Genomic DNA, 19,670 nt, shown 5'->3' with positions numbered 1-19,670 from the left:
ATCCAATAAAGCAGCAAGCGATGTCATTGTCATGTAGATGGGAAGTTTTGTGATGATGTATATGGTGAAACAAAACAAGGTTGTGGAGAATTTGTTCTCTTTGGGCAGGTAACATTGTAGTAACCTTCATTATTCCTTAAGAAGCACTAAAGAAAGCAGCCAAAGAAATGGCTCATTGCAACTTAATGCTCAGCAGCCTAATTAGTCAAATACCATGTGCCTACCTCTGCATGAAATAGCCTATTTCTTTCCAATGTAAAATAGGAATTTTCAGCTTTGGAACAGCCTGAAGAGGCCTTTGTTGCAAATGACCACTGGCTTTTTAGTTATTTATTCTCAAAAATAATGAAGGTCAGCATGGTATCCATAGTGACTGCATGCCACTTCCTCGTTAATCTTGGCATGCTGCTGTAATAACAAAATTCACTTACTAGTAACAATTTCTGGTGTTGTAGAGGGAAACCTTTCTTTGAAAACTGGATGTGATTGGGTTTCTGTAACTTGAGAAATCTTGAATACAGTAATTTTTCTTCAGGTCTAAACGGAGAACAAGCAACCTTGAATTGCTGAAGTTTATGTATAATCTGGCAGTGGAAAACTTGTGACTTGAAAAATTATTTTCATTTGGAAGTGATAAGGACTGCTAAATGGGGAATATATCATTCTGCTTGCAGCTCTGTTAGTGGGAGGAAGGCATTCTGCTATAAACTTACAAAATTAAGGCTTCTAAGTAGTATGTGAATATGATCAAGCCAGAATGGTTGAATGCTCCCAATTCCACGGTGTGAAATCAGAGTATCAGGAGAAGGTGCAACAATCGAGTGAAATGCTTTTAGTAAAATAGTTTGGTGTAATACACACTATTTCCTCTATGAGTATTATACAATGTAAATACTAAATTTTAGTATTATAAAGGTTCTTATAACTTAGAGAAAAAATTGTTACAGAATTGAATGCAAGTGTTGTGGGAGTTTTGATAGGAACGTGAAGATGGGGACTGAAACGGTTCCATCCTGAGGTTGCTTTCCCTCTCACCCCATTCCTCTCCTTTAATGCTTACCCAAAGAGAGTAGGTTTGGTTTGGGTTTATTTTAATCACTTGCTTGTAATATAGCTTTAAACTGATCAGGCAGGATTCTGACCTTGAGAGTGAATATTTTCAGAATTCTGTCTAGCTTCTGTTTCTGATATTTCTTCATTAAGAACATGGCTTGTTATTGTTTCTGTCTTTAATTTTGCATAGAGCTGTATTTAAAACCATAAATGTTCATGAAGGAATAGCCATTTTCAAAATTCATGGGAAAGTTCAAAGCGGAAGTCTGTTTTTGAGAGCTCCTGGAATGAGCCTATAGGGAAGTAAAGTCAATGTATCTTTAAAATAAGAATTATTTTATGTCTATTTTAAATATATAAATTAAATAGATATTTATAAACAAATAAGTAATATATAAATAAGAATGAATATATTTGAACCTGGAGACGTCTCAAAATGTATATTGAAATTGAGAATTTTTCATCTAGTTGCTACATTTAGAAATGTTAACGTAAGTTGGTATGAATCTAAAACTATTTTTGCTACTGAATATAAAACCATGTTTTCTTAAATATTAGCTGCACAGTAATTGGTGGGAATGCTACAGAAGCTAGTCTTAAATCCTTTCTTTTTTTATTTCCCTCTCCTAGAGGTGACCAGCTGCTCTGCACCAAGGCCCTTGCAGTGATGTATCGTAGTCTGTTGCTGTAAACATCCCCGACTGGAAGCTGTACCTGCTCCAGCTTTCAGTCAGATGTTTGCTGCACCTGGCTATGCTTGGACAACAGCAGAAGGAGAAGCTGTTATGAATACATACGTGCATTTATATTTGTCAAGCCGTGTTTCTACAGACAGAGATGAATTGCCTCCCTGTGAATTACCTGGGCTGGTAGGTGTGATCTGAAATCTGATCTGAGATGGAGATCAGGTTTCTCAAAGCTGAGCTCTTGGCTGCTTTGTGTTACAAACTACAGGATTAGGCTTTCTGGGAATGACAAGTGGTAGTGAACTTCTGCAGTTACCCATGAACTCTTCATTGCTTTATCAATGGTCTGTTTTAGCAGCTTCTGTTACTTAGGGCTGTGAGGAAAAGTTGTTATCAATGATATCCAATACTTACCAGGCCTCATATCTGCTGTGCCTTGCTTTTTGTTTTCTCTGGAATTCTGTATTCTGAGTCTCCTTGTGAGAAGGTTGTGCTCCTAATTGTTAGCTGGGCATAACCCAAGACCAAAATAAAGGTTAAAAACATATCACCCGGTCTGTTTTTGCTGTTATCCCAATCCACAGTGTATGGCCTTGTCTGTGGTGTGGTTTGTGCTGACCCCACCATGGTTTGCTTTTCGTGGAAATAACAGCTTTCGAAAGTATTCCTTCAGGAGGAATATGAAAGTATTCTTCAGAAGAACTGGTTCAGTTCCTGAGCAACTTAAAACAGTCATGTCATCAGCTTCAGCTTTCCTCTTCTCTCCAGTGGGATCTGCACATGTTGTCGCCTGGATCTTGACTGGGATTTCTTTCCTTTGTTTCACTCTAGTCTTCTGTTTTTAAAGGGATAGCCAATGAGAGTAACTGCTGTTGGTAGAAAAAATATAAAAATATTCTTGCAATAATCTAGCTCTCTGTTCTCCCTCCCCCAGATATTATTTTTTTATTCCCTAACACTTAAATGAAATACTTTGTTGAATTTAAATGTCAGTATACCAAACCTAGGTATTTATTTGTTTAGCTTCACTATAGTGGTTCTGTAAATGATGATTATGACCAAAAATACAGGTATTTTTAAAAAGGAAACTATTTTCTCCTTATCAGAATTAAAACTAGGAGGATTTCTTAGTCCTGGGAAAGGTGGACTAAAAAGCATTGGAAAGATGGTTAGTGGATTACGAATGGTGAACCAAGGACAGCCATTATTCTGTGATGGTCCCATTGCTGTAACCACTTTGTTCCTTACCCTGTGTCCTGTCTGGTGATACAGGAATATGTGTCGTGATAGAAGGTTGTAAACTTATTTATTGATCTAATTCATTGCTAGCACCTCTTTGAAGATTTTTTAAGCAACTTGCACACCTAATACAACCTCAGTTAAAATAGTTTTAAAAACAACAGTCTTACTTGGTTTGATAAATCCTGTCTGTATATTTATAAAAAGGACTTTGATGCAGAAGCTACAGAGCTTGAAGCCTTAAAAAAAATGCTGGTAATTGTTTTCCAAGCTTTCTTTGCTGTAAACATTTAGCATTTCCTAGTTCTAGACAGTATTTGGACTTAGAAGAAAGGAAATGGTTTTTGTTAACAAACTAGTTCAAAGTAAATGTATTATAATTTATATGGTGTTCATTTTGGTTAATGCTGTCTTAGCATTCCACATGCCACGTAAGAGCTGCTTTTTTTTTTTAATAAGCCTTGTTCATGTGCAATTTGTCAGCCCAGTCTTGTGAACTTGAACTTTTGCATACCTTCATATAGTACTGGTGTCTAATTCATGTACTCAAACACAGCTGTCACATGTCAGCACATGAAAATAATTTGAAGTGGTTTGTAACTGCAATAAATAAATAAATTGTTTAATCCACACTGTATTTTTGTTTGAGGTTTTTTTTTTTTTTTTTTTGCCAAGTGTTTGAATGAAATGAAAGTATCTGCTTTCTCTGGTCATGAAATACCAAGTCCTAACATTTTAACATGTCTTAAACATGGCTGTTGTTTGCAGCTGAAGAAGGTGGGTCTTGTAGTGTTGCCCAAATGCATATTTATGCCATGATCCCAGGTGAACTTTGCAGTACTGGATAGCTGGGGAGGGATGATGGGGATTTGGCCTGGCAGCTGTGTAGTTCTGGTAGGGATGCGGAGTTGAAGCAACTCTTGCAGAATTGGGCAAGACAGGCTCACAAACACAGCAAGGGAAGTTTGGGAACAGAAGAGGCAGATTTTACACTGATGCTCAGCAAGCAAATTACCTCATCTTGTTCATGTGAAGCCAATGATGTGTGACATGGATCAGTTCCTGGTGTTTTGCAGCAGAGGGAAATACCTGAACGAAAATCAGGCTGGGGATCCAGAGTGACACTGGCCACACAGCACTGCTTTTGGTGGCTGGCATTAGCTCTATGTGCAGGTGCAAGGTACAGCTGCCTTTGGTAATAAAAGCTTGTGATCAATACCAAGGTTGACCCTTGCTGAGTAAGTGGAGTGTCTGTGAAGTCCAGTGTTTGGCTTGCCTGTGGTATTCTTCTGAGCACGTTTTGTGGCCACTTGTGAGCAATACCCCAAAGTCCTTGGTCACTTTGCACTGGCCTGCTTGTGTGCTGTCTTTCCTTGCTTGGAACTCACAGCTGCCTTCAGCAGAATTGCTTGAGCTCATCTTTTCCTTCATACAAAGAACAACTGTTAAAATATTTGGAGGGCTTCCCCCCTCTATGCATGAAATAATCTGCATCTGTGGTTCCTTTTACCCAGTAAAGCTGCAAACACCTGTTCAGAGAAGAACTTGGAGAAGGCTGAGGCTCGACCTCTTGACTGAGTTCATCAAAATTTTATCTTCCTGCACTCCTAGGGTCTTGTTTGTTCAAGACTGGACATCAAATTAAACACACCTACAAAAGACAAGTTAAGATGCTGAGGCTGAGGAGTGTTTTGCTCTTCTGCTAGTAAAATGTCTTGTATTTGAGTAGTTGAAACTGGAGGTGAAAATAATTGAAATGGTAGAAGTGCCTTAAAAAAGTTCTAGATAAGAAATGGGAATAATTTTAAAAACATAAGAATAGGATGTACAAATGTTGCAAGAAGTGCTGTAAAATTTAGCACACTGAGGAAACTGTGGAAATATAAACAAAGGGTTGTTTTTGCAAAGAATTTGAGATGGACATTTTTGAGGACTCTCAGTTTGTCCTACCCCATTTATCTCCCATCCATATTTTAGAGTTGACTTTCAGTTTTAAAAATTGGGATTTCTGGAAGGTGCCTGTACTGAACATCAAGGACCTTGGCTTAGAAGTGCAATAGCATGCTCTTCTACAGGGGCTGTGAGAGAGAAACATTCTTGCTTTTGGATCTCTACCACATCAGGGACTGTACATGGACATTACTGTGTTCTGATATTCAGAAGATTAAATGTTAAAATGCATGGATTGACTTAATAATGTTAGTTAATAAGAGTTGCATGTACTGTATGAGTGGTGCAAATACACCAGAGTATGTCTGTGCAGATTTATTTTTTGATATCCTGAAAGGCACTCCTGTATTTATATAGTTCAGCTAATTTTTAGTTCCTGTAAACATCCTACACTCAGCTGTAATAAGTGGTGGGGCTGGAGGTTGGGTGTTTATTCAACTGGTTTGGAAAGGCAGCTTTCCTCAATGACCAAGTGGCATTGGCAAGGAGGGAATCCTATTTTTCAGTAGTATTTAGTATTGTAAGCACTAATTTCTATGGAAGCAGTATGTATTTCTAGAAATCTCTTCGTGCTGAAATTATGATTCTGGCTGTATAAAGGCCTACATGTTTGTTGGGAAACAGGCTTTAACTGATGGGATCCATATCTTTCTAATTGCAAATAAACTGTGACAATATATCTTTGCTTGAAAAGCACTGTCTCATACCCGGATGGCAGAAGTAATCTAAAACCTTATCTTGAATGTTCAGTTCTCAGTTGCAGCAGTGATTTATTGCTTATTATCTACTTGATCATTGTCAAAGGAGGAATGGATTTACAGGGTACTGTAAAATCAATTCCCAAACCAAGAGATCATTAAAGTAGTAAAATAACTAAACTTTACACAATTTCTGTTGCCCTTTTATCTTAAAAAATGATAAATATCTTTGATAGGGGAAATCTGCATAGGAGAAAAAAGAAGTCAAGCATCTCTTATTTTCCTAGTAGCTCTTCTTCTATCTTGTCTTAGAATCACTGATGATTCTGCTATGGGTGTGTTGTTAAATGAAGTATGGCTTCAGCATTTGGGCTTTCTTAGGTACCAAAAAATTTAAAGAAAGAACTTAAATATTTTTATTCAAATGGAAGAATGGGGTACATGGAATTCCTCATCTTCATAAAGGATAAACAGGCTTCTTGAGAATTGCTTTTACAATCTGGTATCCTTGTTAATATTTGAAAGACTCAGACTCTAAAATCTAATATTTTTTATTTATGAAGCCAAATATATTATAAAAATCAGTAAGAGGATTTGTCCTCATTTAAATTCACACACACGAGCCCCATTTTGCTATAATTGAACATTTTGTTGTGCTTCTATTTTTGCTTACAAACTGAAGAGGTCTTTTTAATAGATCATAGAAATCCTTGTGGGCAGGTGTTATGTAATATATGGCACTGGAGGATAGTGCATGGAAGAGATAATATCAAATCCTGTATCTGAAGATCACCCGTGTCTGTGTGAACACTGCAGTTCAACCATGTGTTGGCTATGTGTGCACTTCTGCATGTACAAAACTGTTCTTCTAGATTTTTATTCAGTGCGTCTGTTTAACTGGTGCAAAACAAATATCTCCAGCTGGGAAGAATGAGGGAGGCAAGCTCTCCTCCTCAGGAGAGATGATGTAATTAAAAACATGGAAACTTATCTCCAGAAAGAATCTGCATGTCTGTCTATTCTATTCCATTTCCCAGAATCAGGCGCCTTGTGGTGTCCCTGACTACCTGAGAGAACTTTGCTCAAGTTCTGGTGTCTTTGCTTCCCCCATCCTGCTGTGGGTTGTCCTGCTCTGGGAATGCTGGTTTTGACAGCTGTGCTGAAGCAGAAGGAAAGTGCCAAGATGGAAGGATATCCCTGTCAGGCTGTGACATCTTGCAGCTTTGCTGTCACTTGTTATGCGGTGAATGCTGATGCACACTCTTGAGCCATCCCACTGTGATTTCTGCCCTTGTCACAGGAAGGAGCACGCTCTGTACCTAGCACAGCTCTCTGGTCTCATGGGGAGCAGTGAAATGCTGTCGCTGTCCTTCCTCAGACTGGATCCATGTCCTCGCTTGGTGTACTGTGTGCAGCACAAGCTCATGGACCCACGCAATAGTACAGTGACAAAAAAAAAGTTTGGTGGCAAGAAGGAATCCTCAAATCAACAGTTGCTGCCAGCCAAAATGTCTGAGATTCATGTTTTCAGCCAGTGCCTCTATGTGGAGCTAATTTCCTTGGTAGCACGGACCAAGCAGATGAAATGTGAAGGCATATTTGGTATTTCAGCAGGTTTATCTTTTTTTAAAATGCATTTGAAATGTAGAATTCATGCTTCAGAAACTCAAGTATCCAACTAGACACTTCCTGTTGTTTTATTAAAGAACAGTTCTGACTGCTTTTGATGTAGTGCTTGAAAACTCACTAGGAGTAAAATGCAAATGTAGTAAACCAATGAGCCTGTTGAAGCTATAATTAATGTAAGTATTTGCATAGTTAGGTTTTTCAAGAGTTAAAAGGTGTGGTTCCAGGTTTCTGGATTTTATTTAGCTACTCCTTGGTTACAAAGGCAGTAGAGTAGGTTTTAATGATACTGTATCAAATGATTTCAAATAGTTTGGCTTCTCCTAAGGGAGGAAACACACTCACTGAAGAGTGTCAAGACAAGTATTTGGCAGGGGGAAGAATGGGTTTTTTGTTTTTGTTTTTTTTTTCAGTGAGGATTTGATAGGGGAATGAGTACTGTGCCTGTGAGCATCCTTCCATGGGCTTGACTGCACTTGTGAGTGTTGTGAGTGCTGACTTGTTTTCCATTTTGTGAAAATCCTCATTTGAGAATCAGACACTGATTTTGGTACTGTTCCTCCTTGTTGAGGTAATGTTTGGCAATTCTGGTTTGTGTTAAACTAAAACTAAACTTCTAGAAAATGTGTCCAAGGATTCCAAGCATAAAATAACCCTGCAGAATTTGAAACTATTTTAAATAGTGTAGTTCACATTTTTCTTCCATTCTGTTGGTGCTTTTTAGGCAAACTCTGATAATTCCATGGTGCCAGTGATGGCCTAAATCAAAATTGGATAAATATCTTGGGCAAAGATAGAGTGTGAATGATTTATAAGATTGTCTGGAAGTTTTTGATAGATATGGTATCAATGGTAAGTCACTTAAAAATTAAATTTCTCTTGAAAAACACAGAGGCATAGCCAATGTGAATTTTTTCACAGAAATTTGGAAAATATATTTATTCATATGTTTTATTCTTCCTGTATTTGTCTTCTTCTAAAAATACAAATATTTAAATATATGTTTATTGATATTTGCTTTACTTGTCTGTTGTGTTTACTAAGACTCTTCCAAAATTCAGCTCACTTCCTTTTAACCAGCTATGCCAGTTCTGACCAGCTTAATTCATGTTTTATAGAGGCTTTGTGTCTGGGGAGAGTGCAGACAAAGTTGAAACTGCTTAAGACTTGAACTTAAAACATGAGGGTCTTCTCTGGCTTTGGGTTTTCTATTTCTGTTAAGAAGCAGAAGATCTCCACTTGTCCACTTCTGGAGCCAAGTAAAGCCTGATCCATGGAACAGTACAGGGGCCTTGGAAACAGAATTAAGGAAATGCAGTTTATGTCAGTCAGAATTGTTTGCTGTCTGATAACATCACTGTCTCAGCAGGGAAATCATTTACTGTAAACAATATGGTTTATCTGAAAAATCTGCTATTTTAATAAAGTGAAAAATTATTTTTCCAAGCTTCACAGAAGCCTTATCTTTGTCTGACAGGAAAAAGGGAAGCGGCAGGGATAAAAGATGCTTTGTGAACTGAGCTCTGTTTACTTAAGGCTATGGAAAACATGCTGAAAGCATATACATTAAGTGCATAGCTTAATGTATTTTTTCAATAAACACATTTCCCCACATATTATTAAATTAGTTGAATTTACTAACTACCATCTAGTGGAAAATGAGATCTATTAACCATTTCTTATTCTGGACATGTTTCATACATTCTAAGGCATTTATAAGATATCAAATCTGTAACCTGGATCACAGTCCAGTGCTGGCAGTCCACAGAAGCTTTTTAACTGTGTGTGATGTTCCACATGAAGTCTTGTTCATCCTATGAACTGCCTGCCATAGTTACTGTGGGCTGCTTCCTGCCTGTAATGGAGACATAACACACCCAGAATTTCCACTGTCACAGCTACTCTGCCTCTCCAGGCAGAGGCACTTCTTGGATGCATCCCACACCAAGGGGTTGACATTGGTCTGTCTCTGTCAGCTGGAGACACAAACTTTGTACCTTCAGAGATGTGTTAATGAAATCTGGCTTCTGCTATGAAACAAATATCCCCAGCCCCTTCCTGCTTAAATTGGTCTTAGAAAAAAGCTGGTGTTATAGGATAGAGGCAGGAAAGCAAGAAGCAAACTCTGTCTTCTCAAGAGATGGGATCTTTGAGGGGCAAAGGAGAGGGAAGATAATTTTCATAGAGTTCTCAGATCAGAAGCACTAGTGTGTATGTTGGTTTTTTCTATTCTGCAGGAATTTCAACAGTGATGTTACATCTCTCACTAGTAAATGTATTTATATCTGTGTTCAGCTCAGGCATCCTCACATTAGAAAACATCGTGAAAACTAAGTTAAGAAGTTGTGAGGAATTTCTTCTATCTATATTCTTTATGCTATGATGCTTCTTGGTCAACTAAATAGGTGTTTTGTAGGTTTTTGAAACACAAAATTCCCAGATTTCTCCTTTCTGAACTTTTTTTGACTTGTTGCTATATAAAGTTTTCTCTTACTTGGAATCAGTGAATTAATTCAGGAAATGGAAAATTTAGCCACTTCATATGCTTAGTAGAGAAAATAAATATTTAACTAATACTGGATGATCTTTCATGGTGTCATGGTTTGACACTGGCACAATGCCAGTGCCCCCATGAAAATGTGATCCCTCCCTTGAATGCTGTGAAGTGGAATCTAGAACAGAGCAAAGCAGGCCTAAGCTTAATAACAAGGAAAAAAAAACTTTATTAAGCTACTACTACAAAAGGAAAAAAAAGAAAGGAAAAAAAGGGAAAAAAACCCACAAAGATCAAATGAAAACCTTGCAAAGCATTCCTCCCCCCACCACCCAACTCCAACAAACCACAGTGAGACACAATCTGGACCCCAATCAGGTTTCCACCCTCCAAGCAATCGATACTCAGTCCATCAAGGGAACAGAGTCTCTCCTGTGCCACAGACCCCTCGAGAAACACAGCTCCACATCCTGTGTTTCCATGTCACACATGGCACCGCCTGGAGAAAAAGTTTGCCATGGTGACCCTTCTCCTTTCCATGCACAGTGCTCTCACCACTAATGCATGGATGGTCAGACTGCCTTTAGGATTTTTCCTTTCAAGGATGCCCTGCCAAGAGGGGAGAAAACAACAGTTCAGTTTTTCATTGTTTGGGACCACAGTCCCCCCCATTTTCCCCTGGGGCCGAGGGCTCAAGAACAGAGATCTTCTTCTCTTCTCTTTCCTTTCCAGTACAGGGGGTGCCACCACAAACCCCCTAACCTTTTTCTCTGCTCACTCCACTTTTGTCTTTTCCCAGCTGAAGCAGGTCTCTTGACTCACTGGCATCCTCCCAAAACGCAGTCCCTCTTGAAGGAGAAGATTGGTTCAGGTTGTGGCTAACACGGAAAAGTCCAGCCAAAAGCCACTCCTTGTCCCCCTCCCATCTAGAATTCCTTCTTCTAACATCCCAGGGTCCAAGGTGTCCCTCTTCTTCTCTTTCAAACCGAGGAGGGGAAGGAAAAATTCACAAGCTTTCATTTCTCAAGGAAGGGTTAAAAGTCCGAACTCCCAGGATGGCTCGATGCCTGGACATCCAGCAACTCCCACGCACTGGGCACCTTGCAGCTCCCCCCGCTTCTCCTTCCTATATACATACATATATATACATATATGTGTGTATATATGTATATATATATACTATATATATATATTTTTATTTATATATATATATATATATATATATATATATAGTAGTGTAAGAACAATCAAGATCTAGAGAATTTTTTCACAGGGCAATGCGAATGAGAATGTTTGCTTATTAATACTTCAACTGATAAGGCAGTAGTTAATATTGTGGGATGCAGAATGAAGGCTGCAATTCCTTTCATCGGAAACATCCTTTTTAATGTAGATGCCATTTTAATTAAACATCTCTGTGTGCTGCTGTGTGACGTGGAGCATTGCAATGTGCCAGGCTCTGACCATTCACTGGCAACTGGTTCTGGAGCTCTTGCAGACATGGCCTGCATGCATGGGAACCACAAGGGATGTCAAGGTTCTTCTGGTCCTTGGCTGGATGTCCTCCAGTGTGTCTAGATGGGATATTAGGAAATCCTAGAATACCAAACTTCCCTGAATTTTTGTTTGAGCTGCAGCATTTCTGCTAGAAAAATAGGTGAGGTCACACTGAAGTAACAACTTCCAAAGGCTTGATCTCAATGACAACTCACATCTGTTAATTGCATTTGGTGTTTGTTTTTATGGCAAAGTAGTGCTGCTGATGTGGGACCATGTAATCTATCTAAAATTGTTGTGACTGAAAGCCAGATTCTGACTCCATAAAATTCCACAACATCTGAGTGACTTTACTGATTTCTAAGGTGGTTTATTTTCTGACTGTCATTAATATGAATGAGATTATAATCAGGCTTTAGTTATGGTTCAGAATATATCAGAAGATAATAAATATGAGCAAATGTAAACTGTCATAAAACACATGAAGTGTCCACAATACATGCATGGGTTTAATCATAAATGAGTTTTGCAAAATTGATGGCTGAGCTATAACAGGGATGGGTAATTTCTCAGCAGAGTTTCCTTGTACGAACATAAAAGCAGAACTCATATAGTTTTATTGGATGTTTAAGTAGTGGAGTCTGTGTTACAAAAATAACCAAACCCAAACCCTTGCCATGGTTGTACTAATGAAAGGAGACTGAGCAGATGGTTTTTAGGGACTGTACTTCACGCGTTATGCAACTGTGCTGTTCTTCCAGAGAAAGAGAAGTGAAGCAGAAAGAAGTCTAGCTAAACCTTTAATGCTTAAACTTCCACTCATTGTTAACACAGAAAATGACTGAAGAAAGCTCCAAAAATAGAGTATTCAGGTGTGCAAGCTACAAAATTTATTTGCTTGTACCCTCCAATTTGAACAATTATCTCATTAGAGCAGCAGAGTTACAAATTAAGCACCCTCAGCATGGTTTTATGAAGGAGGAAGGGAAAAGAATAATAAATCGCTCTTGAATGAGGAAAAACCTTGTAGCATGGCCAAGAGAACAATGCCAGACAGAATACAGAGTTGTTTGGGTTTGAGACACTGCCCAATGAAACCTGAAGATGAGAGCTTATACTGGAGGAGTAATAAAATAAGAAATTCAAACAGCTTATTCCAATTAAGGAGTATAACTGGAGCCTCTGTCAATCCTAGTAAATGGTATTTAGAGAAGTGAAGTCACCTTCTCTTACACAGACTGCCTGTAGACTGTACCATTCAGTACTGTTATCACATTTCAGTAGCTGGAGTATTCATGAGATGAGCAGTATTATTGATTTTTAGGAAAACTCTAAAACAGTAAATGCTCCTTAAAACATGTTATGTTGTAATCTCTATACTACTTTCAAAATTCCTCTGTAAGAGAGAGGGGAAGGGGAGGTTGGTTAAAATGCCCATAAACACTGTGCAATGTATGTGTTTTCTTCCTTGTAAGGAGCAAAGAATAAATAGGTGGTGACTGGATGTTTTGTCAGTCAAGCAATATTACTCTGATAAAGGATGTATTTACAGCTTTTCCCTGTTAATGGATTTTCATTCTATCAGCACTAATTATTATGTCAAAGGGGGAAGTACTGGCTGTGATAATTGTGGAAGATGCAAAGACTAATGAGCAAATCAGTGGTATCGATATGGCACAGATCCCTTAGGTTTTTTCCATAAGGAGGAATGTTCTCCTTTAGAGTCTTGTTTATATGGTCACAGTGTTCCCATCCACCTCCTTCTATAGTCACTGGGGAATTCTGGATGCTTCTAAGGCCCTCCAGAAGCTAGAGGCAGACAGATCATGACATCACAGAAGGGTTTGGAAAGGACCTTAAAGGTCATCTAGTTCCAAGCCTCCTGTTTTTATCCAATCCATCCATCCATCCAATCCATGTCCAAGGACATTGTGTGAGACAGTCTCCAATGCTTTTCCATTTCTGTAAGTCCAGATAAATGATGTCAGTAGGTAGTGGTGGTGGTTCTCATTTTCCTGGGAGGGAGCTTAAGGTAAGTATTTAATGACACGATAATCTTGCAGAAAATTGATGAGGATTGAGAACTGTACAGCAATCTGCTGCAGTCAAGCATATGATGCAATGTCAAACCAAATTACCATCACACAAATCATGGAGGAACTGTCAGATTTATATCATTTGGGCATATCATGGTTGTCAAATTCCTCCTGTAGAGTTAATAAATCAAACTCAGCATGATTGGTGCTGTTTTTCCTCTCTGTTCCACTATCCTATAAATAGCACCCTGTTCCATGAGAGCAGTGGCAACTTTCCCAGCAGAAATATGATAACAAAGATGTCTATCCTATACACCTCTCTTTGTGCTTTTTTCAGTACCATGTAGTGGTGTGGAGAATATTCTATGTGTACTATGAATTTACCTTTTTTATTCGGTGTGTATATATATTTCCTCTTGCCCTGAATTACGGTAAAGGTGATGAGAAGGAAATCAGGGTGCTGTTTGGATATTGTGCTGCACTTTTTATACATAATCATAAATATAAATAATTTTCTGTTTTGACAGTGCTACATTTTGAAAAGCTTAAGGCAAAGTTTGCTTTCTCACATGCATTTCTGAGTCCATCTGCACATTTTGTACTAGACTGAAGAAACAGCACATAATAGCATTTCTTAACTTTCATTTTTCTAATGTAATTTCTTGTCTTATAGGTCCCTGTGTAAGAAAACAACCCCCAATCCAAAAGTACTTAAAAGAACAAGAAAAACTGCCATTTAAACCTGCACAGTGTTCCAGCCTGTGCTGCTGTCTCCAGCTAGTCTGACACCATCTACCAGAGGAAAAACAAGCTGTACAGTTGTAATAGGATTAAACAGTATAAACCTGCAAGCAGAAATGTGATTAATACAGGGTATTTCTGAGTCCTGCAATGACTATATTGCTACACTGAGAAAACCAGAATGTTTATTAGAAGCATTTTCAGTATGTATATATTTTTCTGAAGTTATTTATAATAGTTGCCTTTCTCTCAGGCCTGCAGGAGATAATTTTTAAATTAACTGTGCAGTGTAATCAGTATCAGTAGACTATACAATCCTGAGATGTCAAGAATTATGATAAGCCTCATACTAAGCTCTGGAGAGATTTGTAACTGTGTAGTTTGCACTGCCCCATTTTTATTAGCATTTTCATTATAAAGTTGTTACTGGAAGCATAAAGTTAATGTTCTGTAACAAGAAAACAGCAATTATGCAGTCCTAAACAAGAACTCAACATTAAACATGGCAGATAAAAATAACAAGCAGATACAGTTACTGCAGACAGATAATGTGGAAAAAAAATAATGTAGCATTTACAGGAAGGCAATGGTAACTTTTCTTCCTTAAGCATAAAGCTGGTTGCCAAACAACTCCCTGTAACTTCTGAGCATTCATCTTTGCATTTTCAAGTAAACTTCCAAAAGTGTAGAGCATAAGCTCAAATTGTTTTCTGTTTGAAATCAATGCAAAAATAAAAAATCTGATAAAAATATATGTGCTAATCAACTTTAAAAAAAGTCTTAAGCCTGTGTAGCTTTTGAGAATGCTCTCGTCTGTGTCCTCCCTCAGAATCTATATTAAATGGATACTGTTGATTACCTCTACAGCTGTAAATATAGTTCAAATTTTCCCTTAGTGGAAAAACAGTTTACAAAACCCAGGAAGAACTGCTTAATTACTTTACAGAGTTTAGTCCTTGCTCTCACTAAACAATGGTCCCTTTTATTTTAAAAATAATGCTACACGTCCATTGGGCCGGATGAGATCCACCCCAGGGCCATGACAGAATGGAGGAAGAGCTCGCCCTGCCACTCTCCATCATTCACCTGCAGCCCTGGCTAACTGGGCAGGTCCCAGATGGCGAGGTTGGCAAATGCAACACCCACCCACGTGAAGGGCTGGCAGGAAGATGTGGGGATTTACAGCCTGACCGTGGTGCCAGGGGAAGTCATGGTGCAAATCACTGTGTGTGTCACCACGTGAAGAACAATCGGGTTCAGTCCCAGCCAGCATGGGGTCCTGACAAGCAGGTCCTGCTTGACCAACCTGACCTATGACCAGGTGATGATGTAGTGGGTGAGGGAAAGGCTGTAGATGTTGTCTACCTGCACTTCAGGCAAAGCTTTTGACATCTCTTCCCACAGCATTCTCCTGGAGAAACTGGCTTCCTATAGCTTGGGCAGGTGCACTCTTTGCTGGCTAAAAAACTGAATGGCTGAGCTCAGAGAGGTGGTGAATGGTGACAGATCCCTTTGGTGGCTGGTCACTAGTGGTGTTTCCCAGGGCTCAGTACTCAGTCCAGCTCTGATTAGGATCTTTATTGATGACCTGGATGAGGGGATTAAATGTGCCTTCATTAAAGTACACCAAAGGACATTAAGGACACCAAACTGAGAGGGAATGAGGGCTGCTGGAGGGTAGGAAGGTTCTGCAGAGGGATCTAGACAGGCTGGATCAACAGACCCAGACCAGTTGTATGAGGTTCAAGAAGGCCAAGTGCTGGGTCCTACACTTGTGTCCCAGCAAGGTCCTGCAGTGCCCCAGGCTGGAGACAGAGTGCCAGGAGAGTTGCTGAGTGGGAAAGGCCCTGGGGGTGCTGGCCAACAAGCAGCCAAACATGAGCCGGTGTGTGCCCACATGGGAAAGAAGGCTGCTGGCCTCCTGGCTCCTGTGTCAGCAATAGTGTGGCCAGCAGGACCAGGGCACTGGCTGTCCCCTGTACTCGGCACGGTGAGGACACACCTCAAGTGCCGTGTCCAGTTCCGGGTCCCTCACTACAAGGAGACTGAGGTGAAGGAGCGGGCCCAGACAGGCAGTGGAGCTGGGGAAGGCTCTGGAGCACAGGTCTGATGAGGAGCAGCAGAGGCAGCTGGCGGTGCTCAGCCTGGAGATAAGGACGCTTGGGGGCACTTGATTGCTCTCTACAGCCACCTGAAAGGAGGGTGTATCAGAGGGGAGCTGGCCTCTTCTCCCAAGCAACAAGTGACAGGAGGTAAAAGGCCTCAAGTTGCACCAGGGAAAGTTTAGGTCCAATATTACTGGATATTCACAGAAAGGGTTGTCAGGCATTGGAACTGCCCAGGGAATTGTTTCCAAGCAAATACAGGAAACTCAAATGAAGTAGAGTGTATGTGTATTGAATAATTATTAAAAAACCCAGATAGATATTTTGGGCTTCTTCCATTCTACAGCAAGTGCACACAAAGTTGAAGATATTAATTTTACACTGTTTCTTGCAATATTTAGCTTCCTATACCTGATTTCTGTTGTCTTGTTAGAATGTTTTATGCACTCTACTTCATAAAATGCTAAAGGATTTTTGTCTTAAAATATTGGTATTATAATAAAAATAAGGTTGATAATTCAAACACTGGAAGGTCATTAAGTGTCAAAATCAAGGCTGTTGGTATATGTCTGTTTTTATTCTCTGTTGGTGTTTTTTGTTGCAGATCCTTAGGTCACAGTCACATAATTTACTGCTTTCTCTCATCGGACAACTGCCTCATTCAGCCAGTTATTGTATCTTCCCTCCACAGAGCTTTGCCTCATTTTGTTTTGGGTGCTTATGGGACTTTTATTGATTTGCTCTTTCAACAGAAATTACTTTACTTTCTGAAATGCTTATGGGAAAAAAAAAGCAAAGTGACACACTGAAGTTTAGGGTAAAGTTTCCCTAACTAGTTATCTTCAATGTAAGTCATCTAGGATAAGGGGATTTAAAAGTAATTATCACATTTAAGCACAGATGCTAAAATTTTCAACTATAGAAATACGTAAAGCTTTTCAAAGCACATTGCAAATGCCACAGTGAGGAAGCAGAAAAGGAGGAAGATGCAATTAATGAATGCTGTTTTTATATAATAAATGAACTAAGAGAAAAATCTGTTCCTGATCTTCCTTCATAAAACCTCATGTTTACCTCTCAACATTTTCCAGCTTCTGTAACAAACCAGGCAGAGTCTTGTGTTACAGATGAGCCCTGTGCTGTGTAGCCTTCATTCATATCTAGGTCAGGTACGTCAGCAACACTGAATGAGTCAGAGATTCTGAACAAATGCAGTATATGACTGTGGGATGTGAAAGATTCCCAGAAATAGCTTATGCAAATAGAAATGAAAACTGTACAAAGCAGTACTAATTCTAATTTTTGATTGATTTTATCACCTTAATTCTGTGGGGCTGGCTGCTCTAATGGAACAGCCAAGCAAGCTGCACTCTTTTTTCACACTTGGGAATACACATCTCCAGTGAAATGCTTTTCCTATTTGAAAATAAAACCATGTAACTGGGAAAAGGAGAAGTCAGCATCTGCTGTGCCCTCAGTAAGGGCATCCACACTCTGTTCATGGATTCCAGCTCCAGATGCAGGCTGAAACCCTGTGCAATACTGAACTTGCTCTATATTTGAACTTTGCATTCCCTAGTTCTTGGTAGAGATTATTGTTGTTATTATTTTTATTATACAAGAGCTGGTTCAGAAGTCAACTCATACCAGCCAGCCATGGAGGCTGTGAGGAGCTACTCAGTGGGCTGAAGAGAAGGAACTGGGAGCTGTATTTGATAAACACTTGTGTGTGTGCAGGAGCTTGTCTGCAAGTGACTAGAGAGATGTCAGGGGTAAGAGAGAAAGTGCAGAAAGCATCTGGAAAGAGCACTTGAGAGAAACAGGAAAGATATTCCTGTGAATGAAAACTGACACTGGGACCTGAAAAATAACAAAAGATCAGACAAGAAGATGTGCAGGAGGGACAAGGAAAACATGGGTGGTGTGGGCCTTGAGTTTTGTCAATAAGGAAACTGTGCCAGAATGAGATGAACAGACCAGGATCAGGGTCCTGCTTGACACGAGGTCTGTTCATAGAATCACAGAATATCCTGAGTTGGAAGGGACCGTAAAAGGATCCTTGATGTCCAGGTCCTGCACAGGACAGCCCCAGGAGTCGCTGCTGTGTCAAGAGGGCCTCACAATCGATGCTGGTGATTCCAGTACCTGGATTTGTCTTGTGTGTGGTAAAGCTGAACTCTGTTGGTGATGAATTATATGGCTTTTAGTGGCTTTTGCCACTTCAAAGAACTTGAGAGTATTTTTATTTAAGCTGTGAAATTGCTGATTCAGAGCTGCAAGTTTTGCTTGATGTAGCTCTATGACCTGGCCAGGCACCTCAAGAGCGATAGCATTTCTTTCTTTTCTGACATCCAACAGACAGACCTGCCGTCCCCCCACTCCCCCAAACATTTTGACTATGCCAGGCAGCAAAGCTCAGCAATTCCAACTCTGATTTGCTGTCTTAGGTAAAGAACAAACCTTTATGAATGTAGCCTTTTAAACAGGCTTGTGATTGTGCAAAGCAGAAGTGTATGCAGAATGTGTATGTAAAAAGTAAACCACGTGGCACGTGGATGCTCAGCCAATGGTTCTATGTGAAGATAAGTGCTTTTCTTGGCAGGACAATCCACCCCACTTGCTGTAGTGAGGCTCAGTGACTTAAGGACCAGAGAATGTTCTTTCAATGCCAAGGTAAGGATGAATATTATTCATGTCCAAAAAAGAGCACAGTCCTTTCCTTTCATGGGCAGTATGTGCTTGAGCAGAACTGTGCTTTCATCTTTATTGCTCCAAGAAGTATGAAACGTTCTCCAGAAGATGTGTGCAGTCCGCGGGAAGAGGGGCAGAAATGGGCACAAGGAGTCCAGAAAGTAAAGAGGGCGGGTCAAGGCAGTGGGCTAAAGACAGGTTCCCAATGTTGCCTCTCATGAGAACACCCAGTGATGACTCTGCTATAATATTGCTCTGTTATTTGCATTTGGTCAAAAGAAACAAAAATTTTGCAGAGGAGCAACCACAGCCTCTGGAAAGGTCTGGTCTTTCCCTTCTGCCTTCTACTCAGGTCTCTGACATAAATTGCAAAGAACATGTTTTTGTAAGAGTTGTCTCATCTAAGTAATTCTGAGTAAGAGAAGCATTAATGGGTGAAGTGATGGAGCAAAGCTCTGCGTAAAGCTGGAAGAAGTTGACACCAGCAAGGAGAAGTGACTTTTACACACAAATGACCCTGGTTCCAAACACTTGCTTTTGCACGCCCACAAGCACCAAGTGTGTTTGTTCAGACAGTCCTGCCAGAGTTACCTGTGGTGACACAGAGAACAAGGGACACACAGCCTGGTTCCCCGTGATCTCAGCTCTTACCTCAGAGGATAGGTTTAATTAGGAAGAAATCCGTCACCGTGAGGGTGGCAATACTGCAGATTCCTGAGAGTTAGTCAAACTCAGGATGTTCCTGGGAATGTTCAAGGCCAGGCGGAACTGGGGCTCGGAACAACCTGGCTTAGAGGAAGGTCTCCCTGCCCATGGCAAAGAGGCTTGAACGAGACCCTTCCACCCAGTGCATT

The 19,670-nt window shown here is 39.9% G+C and overlaps 1 protein-coding gene across 9 annotated transcripts in view; it reads left to right on the top strand.

Moving 5' to 3' along the window:
- The window catches only part of ZFAT (zinc finger and AT-hook domain containing), a 113,867-nt gene that overhangs the window by 19,179 nt on the left and 75,018 nt on the right, over positions 1-19,670 (top strand). For 2 of the 9 annotated variants that reach the window (XM_085572587.1, XM_085572588.1), the window contains exon 4: positions 1,684-18,798. The exons of 5 other annotated variants lie outside the window; for them this stretch is intronic. In XM_085572587.1, coding sequence (XP_085428713.1) covers positions 18,780-18,798 — 19 coding nt within the window. In that variant the 5' untranslated portion in view covers positions 1,684-18,779. The remainder of the gene's footprint in view (positions 1-1,683; positions 18,799-19,670) is intronic. 2 more of the 9 variants (XM_085572586.1, XM_085572585.1) reach the window with 2 other exon arrangements.

The sequence above is a fragment of the Lonchura striata genome, chromosome 2, assembly GCF_050655825.1.
Source record: "Lonchura striata isolate lonStrDom1 chromosome 2, ASM5065582v1, whole genome shotgun sequence".
NCBI lineage: Eukaryota > Metazoa > Chordata > Aves > Passeriformes > Estrildidae > Lonchura > Lonchura striata.
This window is presented reverse-complemented; position numbering and strand designations above follow the sequence as displayed.